The sequence below is a fragment of the Penaeus japonicus genome, unplaced genomic scaffold (assembly GCF_977035675.1).
Source record: "Penaeus japonicus unplaced genomic scaffold, GWHDUDI00000001_assembly GWHDUDI00000005, whole genome shotgun sequence".
NCBI lineage: Eukaryota > Metazoa > Arthropoda > Malacostraca > Decapoda > Penaeidae > Penaeus > Penaeus japonicus.
The window spans coordinates 38,866,216-38,876,215 of NW_028234407.1; the positions used below are offsets into that span (position 1 = coordinate 38,866,216).

General features: G+C 35.1%; 1 protein-coding gene across 7 annotated transcripts in view; it reads left to right on the forward strand.

Moving 5' to 3' along the window:
- LOC122251303 (amino acid transporter heavy chain SLC3A2) overlaps nucleotides 1–10,000 on the forward strand; it is an 18,703-nt gene that overhangs the window by 8,613 nt on the left and 90 nt on the right. For 2 of the 7 annotated variants that reach the window (XM_043013122.2, XM_086537408.1), the window contains 12 exons: nucleotides 332–504; nucleotides 2,099–2,152; nucleotides 4,350–4,517; nucleotides 4,779–4,925; nucleotides 5,135–5,342; nucleotides 5,590–5,726; nucleotides 6,017–6,223; nucleotides 6,338–6,547; nucleotides 6,912–6,956; nucleotides 7,076–7,243; nucleotides 7,421–7,492; nucleotides 7,744–10,000. The exon at nucleotides 7,744–10,000 is cut by the window's right edge and continues 90 nt beyond it. In XM_043013122.2, the coding sequence (XP_042869056.2) occupies nucleotides 332–504; nucleotides 2,099–2,152; nucleotides 4,350–4,517; nucleotides 4,779–4,925; nucleotides 5,135–5,342; nucleotides 5,590–5,726; nucleotides 6,017–6,223; nucleotides 6,338–6,547; nucleotides 6,912–6,956; nucleotides 7,076–7,243; nucleotides 7,421–7,492; nucleotides 7,744–7,971 (1,817 nt within the window). In that variant the 3' untranslated portion in view covers nucleotides 7,972–10,000. The remainder of the gene's footprint in view (nucleotides 1–331; nucleotides 505–2,098; nucleotides 2,153–4,349; nucleotides 4,518–4,778; nucleotides 4,926–5,134; nucleotides 5,343–5,589; nucleotides 5,727–6,016; nucleotides 6,224–6,337; nucleotides 6,548–6,911; nucleotides 6,957–7,075; nucleotides 7,244–7,420; nucleotides 7,493–7,743) is intronic. The other 5 variants (XM_086537409.1, XM_086537411.1, XM_086537410.1 and 2 more) reach the window with 3 other exon arrangements.

The following is a 10,000-nucleotide window of genomic DNA, read 5'->3' on the forward strand; positions in this document are numbered from 1 at the left end:
AGTGCTTGCTAGAGACCATAGATGGGTGCCATTCAAGGCTCTCTCTCCTGCTGGTGCTAGAAGAAAATGGTGCCATCTAGGTTTTGGAAGTGAGTTGAAACCCATTTTGCTTATTCCCGCCGGCACTGTTCCGTCTTTGCATGGCTGCAATGCCAGGGCTCTCAAATGCATGCATATTACATAATTGCTGTCTGTGGACGGCGCCCGGCAGTATCGGGTTAAGGAATCTGAAGATATTTCAATTCTTTAATTTTTTCAGTATAGGAATAATCATACACCTAATATCGCAGGTTATGTGAGTTTCCTCTGAATACCATTTACTTTTCCGCAGGTGACTGTAATTTTGAAAGAAGCACCAGTGTCTCCTCGGATTCTTCAGGGTCCTCCCCAGAAGCACAGGTGCCTCTTCTGCCGGAATACCATCAACTGCCAAACTTTACTGATTTCCCAGACATTCAGTATGAGCCCCTTACTGATGGGGCCAACATTGCCAATAAGAAACTGGTAAGTGTCTCATGCTGTTGGATGTCGTTGTGTTTAAGCGTGATTAGTTAATCTCATGTAATATATTAAACGGAAATTTGTTTTGCTTGGTATTAACTTTTTTTATTAATCCTTTATAGCTGGACTATAATCTCATATTAGGAACATTTTGCAAATTTAGAAGGATGGAAATAAGATATGAAACATTATTTTCCTTCCTTTGTGCAAGCAGAAAATGCAACTCAGCATACTTTTCATATTATACTCTAACTTTATATAAATCTTTTTTTCTATGTACATACTTCAAGAAATGATAATGCAGAAAAGCTATGCTTTTAAGGGAAAATGCAGTCTTAAAAGAACATAATTTATTGTATAACATCATGCAGCCTAATTTCAGGACACTCTCAGTGATGATGAAGTCTTAAAGGCTAACACTGTTATGAATAACATTAACCCTTCTTTACCAACCTATCCCAGACAATGTAAACAAAGCATTGCACTACTGTGTGTATTGTATATTTTATCACCACATTCAAACTGTTCACTTGGTGGATGTGCTTTCACACTGAAGACCATATAAACCCAAGATGATGTCACATTTGTAAAGAAAAATTATTGATATATATATTATTATATCATGAAGAGGGATAAACTCATCATCACAACTAGAAAGGCTGCAGCCAGTACAAGGGAGACAATTATGCTGGACACTTTTTCCCCTCTCTCTCTCTCACTCTTTGATAATCCACAAGCAGCCCAAGAGTGCATATGGATACAATTAATCTCCAGAAAATATCATTCTCTCCCCATTAAAAAGAGTGATATAAAAGTGTCTGCATCACATAATCCTGTATGCCATTGGTAGAGGCTCAAGACTGGTAAGATAATTAAGCACACACCTGTCACCATTATGAGGAAATTAAAACCAGCCTTACAAAGCTTTTTTAAGTCTCTCTGCTGCCATTCATTTGAGGATATAGGCATTTACAACATCTGCAGATTCAGTATGACAAAGTTTCTTCCGGGCTATGTACACTAGTATAAGTTGGTACAATAAATACAATTTTGGTAAAAAAGGGGTTACTGCTTATTGCTTTGGCAGTAAGAATAATTGGAATAATTGCAGGTGTGTGGGTACCACTAGGATTTTATATTATATCCCATTCCGTTTGTCTCCTTTTCTCAAAGAGGTTTTATATAAGTGTGATAAAAAGCATGATCAAATCCCAATTTCTGGAACTAATAAAGCAAGATGGAATTGCAGTGTTTATGGAAAATTAGCGCTTCATTGTAGTAACTCACACTTTAATTTATTTTTAAGTAGGAGAATTGGTATTGGTAGCTATTCCTATTAGCACAATTATTTAAATGAAGGAGTTAACTGTATCTCTGTAATGTTACAGTATGAAAGAGTGATTTGTAGAGTATTTAATAACCATACTGATTATTGTGAGTAAGGTAGGAATAGATTCTTCTGTGAGAAATATCACATACTGATGTAGATCAATATAGGTCTTTTGACAGTATAGATGATGAATTGCTTTTATTATCAATCACTGCTTTTATGATGATTATGAAGCAGTCGTGAAACTCAGTATTATTTCTTCCTCAGCATGATCCTCTTGACATATTTGTGGATGTTTTGGAAATCGTAAACAAGATTCAGGTAACTTTTCATACAGACGGACATTCTAGCACATCACTTAGGTATTTTTCTTTGTCGGTATAGTGCGTAGAGAGTAGATGAGCACTGGCATGGGAACTTTTATCACTTATATTATTTTACATTTAATATTCAAAATTTTGGCACTGTTACTGCACTGTTGTTCATTGTTAGTTACATTGCACTGCTATTTTATTTTTGGTTTAGTTTGGAGAAATCTGAAGAGTTCAGTTGGTAATGCTAGATAACAATGTTTTAGGTAAGCTACCAAGTATGATGTATGATTGTGATCTTTTTTCTTCTTCTGTTTTCTTTAAAAGGCACAAAGAATCATTAGTTATCTTAAGCATGATGAATTAATTTGTGTTGATATATGAATATCTTTTATTTCTTAGTTAGATTATGATTGTAAGATAATTAAACATTATGATTGTGAATAATTAAACATGTTGATTGCATATACCATTAAAAGAAAAAAATATCTAAAATCTAAATCTCCCATTTTTGAACTTCTACGAAAATAAACAAAATTGACAGTATAGGAATACAGCTTATTGTTATTTCATGCCATATGTATAGTTAGAGGATGTTTACAGTTAAACTTCATGTCCAAAATTCTTCATCTAAAACCCTTATAGATATCATATGCATCATTAGGTTTTTCATACAGGAGTTTCCAAGAGTTGGTAATATACAAAAATATTTGATAGAAATAAAAATTTTGAGCATTAGCTAAAAACACTGATACATGTTTTTCAAATTAGAGGCAACCATGTCACAGATTGTACAAGATGGGAGGACAGGACAAGAATTTCATATATTTTTTTTTTAAATCTAAGAGTAGACAAAGTATTTTATTGGGTTATATCAAAACATTTGAAAGGTGAGAGGAACAGATGAAACAATGTACAATTATTACATCTGGAAGCTAATTGTAAGGAATATATTTATTTTATCTCTTTATTTTTCTGATTATAATTGTTATAAACTGTGGGAATTTATTTCTCATTATAGGTAAAAGTAACTGTTATACTCTTTATTTTTCTAATTATAATTGTTATAAACTGTGGGAATTTATTTTTCATTACAGGTAAAAGTAATTGTTATACTCTTTTTATTTAATGATTTTATTAACATGATGATATTTCTGATCTAAAAGCATCATATAAAATAATTCTCTCTCTCTCTCTCTCTCTCTCTCTCTCTCTCTCTCTCTCTCTCTCTCTCTCTCTCTCTCTCTCTCTCTCTCTCTCTCTCTCTCTCTCTCTCTCTCTCTCTCTCTCTCTCTCTCTCTCTCTTTCTCTCTCTTTCTCTCTCTTCTCCATTTTATTATTATTATTTATATGATAATTCTTTTTACAATCAGAATTTTGTGAATCTAATTATGAAAGCTTCTTTTAATCATATTTTTTGAGATGGCAAAATAAAAGGATTACACCCATGAAACTCCTGTGTGTGAGGAAAGAAAAGGTTGCATAGCTATATTGATTTATGATGACTGCCACATGCCTGTAGTTGTGTTTTCACTTTGTAGAATCCCCCTGGTAGTTTGGACAATGTGTGTGTTGCCTGCAGACCCCTACCCGTGTCTCATTGCCTTTGTAGCAGGTAGAGTGCATACTTGCTTTCTTTTGTTTATTTGTTCACCTTTATATTTTTATTTCTTTGATAGATATTTATCTATGTGCAGCTACACATGTACACTGACTTGCTCACTACAGGCACACCATATAAGAAGACATGCATTCACCCGCACACGCACACACGCACATACGCACATACGCACACACACACGAACACGCACACACATAAAGCTAATTACTCATTATCATGTCTTAATGATTTCTTAGTATTTTTATTTACTGATCTGTTAGTTTTAAGTGCAGCATTATGTGTATAGAGCAAATTAAATTAGAAAATCACATCATTATTTTTCTATCAATGTTATCCTCGTTAATTTGCATTATCATTATTATATTATGTGTATCTTCATTTTATTATCTGCTATATCACTGTTATCAATTTCCAGCTTAATCTCGCTAGCATTGACCTCAATAATTAAATGCATGTTTGTTGATAAGACATTCATGAAGATAATTACCTCTGACAATGCAGTCACATCCTGAAACCTACAATACATTCATATAAAAAAAGTTTAAAAAAAGACACCAGCCATGATAACACAAATCCTTCAATGCAGCCACACCTCGGCCGCTGTATGGTAGGGGACGACTTGCACATCAGCGCCAAGTATAAGGACGCCTTCTACGTGAAATGGAACTGGAATCGAATCCGCCACTCTTGTATGCTCCTCAACTTGTCGGTCCTCATATGTCTCCTGTGTGTAGGCATTGGGCTTCTCGTTCAGGTGAGTGTACTGATTCCTGTTGGTGGTACGTCTTTTTCTAACCTGCGGTGTCCTTTTCTTTTCCTTTTTTTTTTCTCTTTTATTTTTTATTTTTCTCCCATCTTCCACCCCCTATTATATTGGCAGTGTTCTGTAGTTTGCTTGTGTGTTATTTCATTTGTTTTGATCTAAAAAATTATAAAAAAAATGACATAACTTGTAATCCAGAAATTAAGGGATGTAACATTTTGATATACTCACAGCTTTCAATTTTATTTTCAGATGCCAAAAGGTTCAGAATGCAACCCATCACACATGTGGTGGCAAGGGTCAGTCATGTATGAAATCTATGTTCCGAGCTTTCAGGACACGGACAATGATGGTGTTGGCGATCTGCCAGGAATCCTGAACCGAATTGACTATCTGAAGGTGAGTTTTCACAGTTAGTTTGTATTTTCTTCATAGTTCAATGTTATCAAAGTGGAACTAATGAAAATACTTATGTTTCATATTTTATACCTAAACAAATAAAAGAATATTCTAATTGTATTTCATACACACTGAATGCACACATCTCATCTCATAAAAGTACTTGACGTCTTCATAGAACCTGGTAACATCTTCTATATCCCACACAGAACATAGGCATAAAGGCAATCAGGCTGAACTCCGTCCTGGAAACGAGGGACTACCTACACAGCCTCACACCCGTCACCAACTACACTGCCGTCGACCCAATATTCGGAAGCAACAAAGACCTTCACCTTCTGGCTGCTGTGCTCCATGAGAAGGGGATGTACTTACTGATGGATATTCCTCTCAACTTCAACACCAGCCCTAATTTAGGTACAGGGAAGTCTGCTTTATTTGCATCACCATTGTTATGCTGGATCTGTGATGGATGTGTATAAAAAAAAAAAAAAATAGATAAAAAAAAAAAATAATAGTAATAATAATATATATATATATATATATATCAAGTTGGAACTATTTCAAGTAAATTAGGAGACAAACATTAATGTATTAGAAGTTTTGTATATTTCTGTAATTGCACAGAGTTTGACGTATAATTTGTTTTTATTGCACTTCACAGGAGCTGATGTAAATGACACAGGTATGGCAGTGAATCAGATGAAAGACAGGCATTTGCCTCTCTCACGCGTCTCGGAAGGATTGCGCTACTGGCTATCCCTTGGAGTAGACGGTTTCTTCTTTCCAGATATCGCTAAGGTTTGTTTACTTGCTTGTTTGAATCAGTACTGATGTGTATATATGGAATTAGATTTTTTTTAAATATATTTTTGATTACCACAAAAAAAATATATATATATACATGAACAAATGGAGGGGTAATAACTGAATGTAAATGTAGGCACTCCAATATGGATTTTGGGTTGCTTCTGTTACTTTATCCATTATTTACTAGATGACAGTAAGAGATTGATAAACGGAACCATTTGCATTATGATAAGTAGGTAAGCCAGTAGACAAATAACTAAGTAAAAATATTAATACAACAGTTTATGAGTGAATCTGAGCTTCTCGAGGCCATGCACGAATGGCGGAACACCCTCGACCGCTTCAGTCATGGCACAGAGCATAGGGTCATGATGGTACCACTTGGATTACTCTCTAACCTCAAGACCGCCAACTCACTGCATCTTGATCGTGTCCTGCATCTCGTGGACCTGATTGATGCACCAGTGGATCTCACAGGATCTGCCCAGGTGAGCTGGAGCCATTTGCATTGCCTTTAATTTATTCTGAAACTGAATTATTTTTTCAAGTCTAATCAATTATTGGTACAAGTTGATCTTCATCTTGAATTCTCTGTCTTTCAGACCATACCCGAAGTCCTCAATTCCACCACTGCCTGGGATACCCATGCCTCCCTGCCCTGGATCAACTGGAACATGGGTGGCATGCGGAGGGAGCGAGTTCATGACCTCACAAATAACCATCCTCTTGGCAGGACCTTCCTCTTGCTCTTCTTCCCAGGAACTGTAACTCTTTACTACGGAGACGAAATTGGCCTCTCAGGAGCATCAGAGGTAAAGAGGGATTGGAATGCACTTAGTGGATGCACTTGTTTGGTTACGAGGCTCATCCTTATTGTAATTGTGCGTTTTAATCCTTTCACCATTTGTCCAAATCATCTTAAGCCATTCTCCTGGCAATGCCTCTGTAATCTCCTATCATCCATATAAGACGTGAGGGAGCAGAAACTAGAGCTTTCATTCCCATTAGTCTGGGTCATTGGTGAAAGCCTCTTTTGAAAACATGTTTTTATTGTCAAAAAATGTATAAAACTAAAAAATGATGATAGTAATTGAAATAGTTGTAATAATAAAAGTAAAAAAGCACACACACACCAACAATACATGATATAATCACATGATTGACTATCATATCCAGGCACCACTGAGTGTAGGACAGACGACTGGTATGGAGTGTGATAGTGTACGTTCTTTCTTCTTAGATGACTTACAGATGGCAATAACAAATGAAAAGAAGGGCTTACTAAAAATCCTCTTTATGTTTACATTTATGGAAAGCAAGATTTTTTTTCTCTCTTTTAGGGTAGTGGATGGGCCTCTATTATGCAGTGGAATGATGATGTAGGTGCGGGATTCAGCTCAGCGAAACCTTGGCAAAGTCTCGGCAAAGGTTGGGAAGAGGCTAATGTTAATGCTCAGAATGATACAATTGCCGCACTCAAAGCAATGGTCACTGCTCGACAGGAAAAGGTATGGCATTTAACATTTTCTAATTAGTGTCTGGTATAATAGGTTTTCATAATTGAAGCAATAAATTGCTTGTAGTTTTAACAAGGAAATATATACCTAAGTGTTCCAACCCCACAAGCTTGCCTGGTGTGGAGGGGTTGATACAGACGAATGTCAGGGCTTTTATTGACTTTTCAGGTTCCTATGTACATCAATGGAATCTTTGATTATAAAGGCGACTATCATCCAACTAAAACTTCAAATTATAGGGTAAGAAGCTATGATTTTTTTCTTTTCTCTCTCTCTCTCTCTCTCTCTCTCTCTCTCTCTCTCTCTCTCTCTCTCTCTCTCTCTCTCTCTCTCTCTCTCTCTCTCTCTCTCTCTCTCTCTCTCTCTCTCTCTCTCTCTCTCTCTCTCTCTTATTTTTACAGTTTCTGGCATTGATACTAATATAATGTAGAAGTAACACAAAAAATAAACCTTTATAAACTCTCCAAATAAAAACACTCATTACTTCCCAGGTTCGCTATGCCGACGAAGATCTCATCGTGATTGATCGTTTCTTCCCTCGACGCAACCAGTTTGCAATCGTGGCAAACCTTGGGCAGGACGTCCTGACTAAAGACCTCTCCCACCTGTATTTCGGAGGCTCAGTTTTAGCCTCTTCCCATGGCCACTCGGGATACGTCAAATTCCGCAGCATCAGCCTGCAACCTGGAGAGGCACTTGTGTGTATATTAGACTTATAGTTACTATTCCTGATTATGTATGTAGTTCAGGTTAAATTTATATTTTGAAGTTTATTCTCTGATAATGTATATTTAAAGAAAAGAAAAATCTGCCATACGATGGTAGTTTTAAGTTGTGTTAAAATGTTGATGTAAGAATTCATAGAGATGATGAAGTGTAGTAGTCTTTAATCAAGCAGTTTTGTAAGACTTCCGTACTTGAAGGGTACATGTGATATATTATTTAGTATATTTTAGGCTTCAGTTAATGAGTATGAAGAGGCAAAGTGGAATAGTTCGAAAATAGGTGCTATTTTATGGTGGAGTTTGGTTGTAGTAAAGTTTATTGTCATGCACTGTATTTTTTTTTTCATTTAGTCATAACTTTTACTTATTGACAGGGATGAGAGACCCATAAGTATTATCTGCTAACTTTGGTGTTTATGCTAACATCTCTTATAATACTCATGATGAAGATTAAGAGATAAAGATAATGATGATAATGCTAATGACAATAATAATAAAAGTGTAGGATATCAACTTATAATATTATTGTTGCTACAAGTGTTTAGAACTTCACAATTAGTATGAAAGACAAAAATTAGTAACTGAACTTGAGGAGTGCAAGTCACAGCACAGTTCATCACTAGATGATTCCCAGAATGCTTATATTCAAGCTCATAATGAGAAAAATAAAATAGTACGTAAATACATACATAACCATTTCTAGTGATATTCATATCTTAGGGTGGGATTAAAAAGTGTTAATGATAAAGTCCATAGGGAAGATAGAACATGTAGTTGACAGACATGTGACAAAATGAAATTGCTGACAGTATCATAATTTTCTGAGGTATTTACTTTTCATGTCTTATTTTTAGTTGTCTTTCAATATTACATCTCACACTTTTTTCATCAACCAGAAACTTACCTGGCTTGCTGTTTGCAATTACAATCGCCATACATCTTGAATACAAGCTAATGATCTTCTTTTAAGAACAATTTTACTCATTACAGTTAAGAAAATGTATTATCTTTGTAGTTGCATGACTTGTTCAAAATAACCAGAAAAAGTGGTAAATAGTCAGTATTTGTTGTTTATTAAGGAATATATATGTATATTCGAGTATATGACTAGATAAAGAAATGTATACAAAGATACATATACGGTATATATAAAGTTATGTGGTATTTTCTTCTCAAGTTACCTGTCACATTTACTAGTAAACATTTCTAGCTAACTGAAAAAAGTTACTTCTGCAGACTTCATCCCTCTGGGTCTTAGTCACGACCTTATGTCCTATAACACATTCTGACAATCTAACCCTTTCAGTGTCTTATGCTGCAGAATGTATCATCAGAGTCAATTTAGAGTTGATTTTAGTCTGAATCATTCATTCCAGAAATACATTAAACCTACCTATTTCAAATGACATCATTTTACAATTAGATAGTATGATGCAAAAAGGGCATCCATCCCAAAAGCTCTATAAATGAAGGCTTTGAAAAGGACAGGCATGGACACCACAGAAGCCTTGGAGATGCATTCTATATTGTTGGACTAGAAGAGGGTCTTTGGGGGCGAGCACCACACAAGCATGGCTCTAGGTAACAGCTGTATCAGGGAACAAGACAACCTTCCTTCTTGTTATATACATAACCCAGGACAGTATATGTCAGTAATATGACATATTATTAAATAGATATCAAGCATAATCATGTAAGAATGATCATGTTTCTTATGTTGCCCATTGTTACAGTTTGTTCATATAGTATATGGGACTGTTTTTAAACTAAAATGTACTTAAATGATGTTTGGTCTTTTGACAAGTGTTTATGGAAAGAGAAGAACAATCTAATATTGTATTTCATAGTAATTATTCAAATTATGTGTTTATACATATATATGAAGATGTATTGAAAGAAAGACTGTACTATCTATATGTTATTATTTATTACAATTTTCTAGAGTGAGTATTTATGCACATTAATGAGAGGAATTAGTCAGAGCAGTATGTATGATATTTGCTATATTCAAGTATTAACGCAT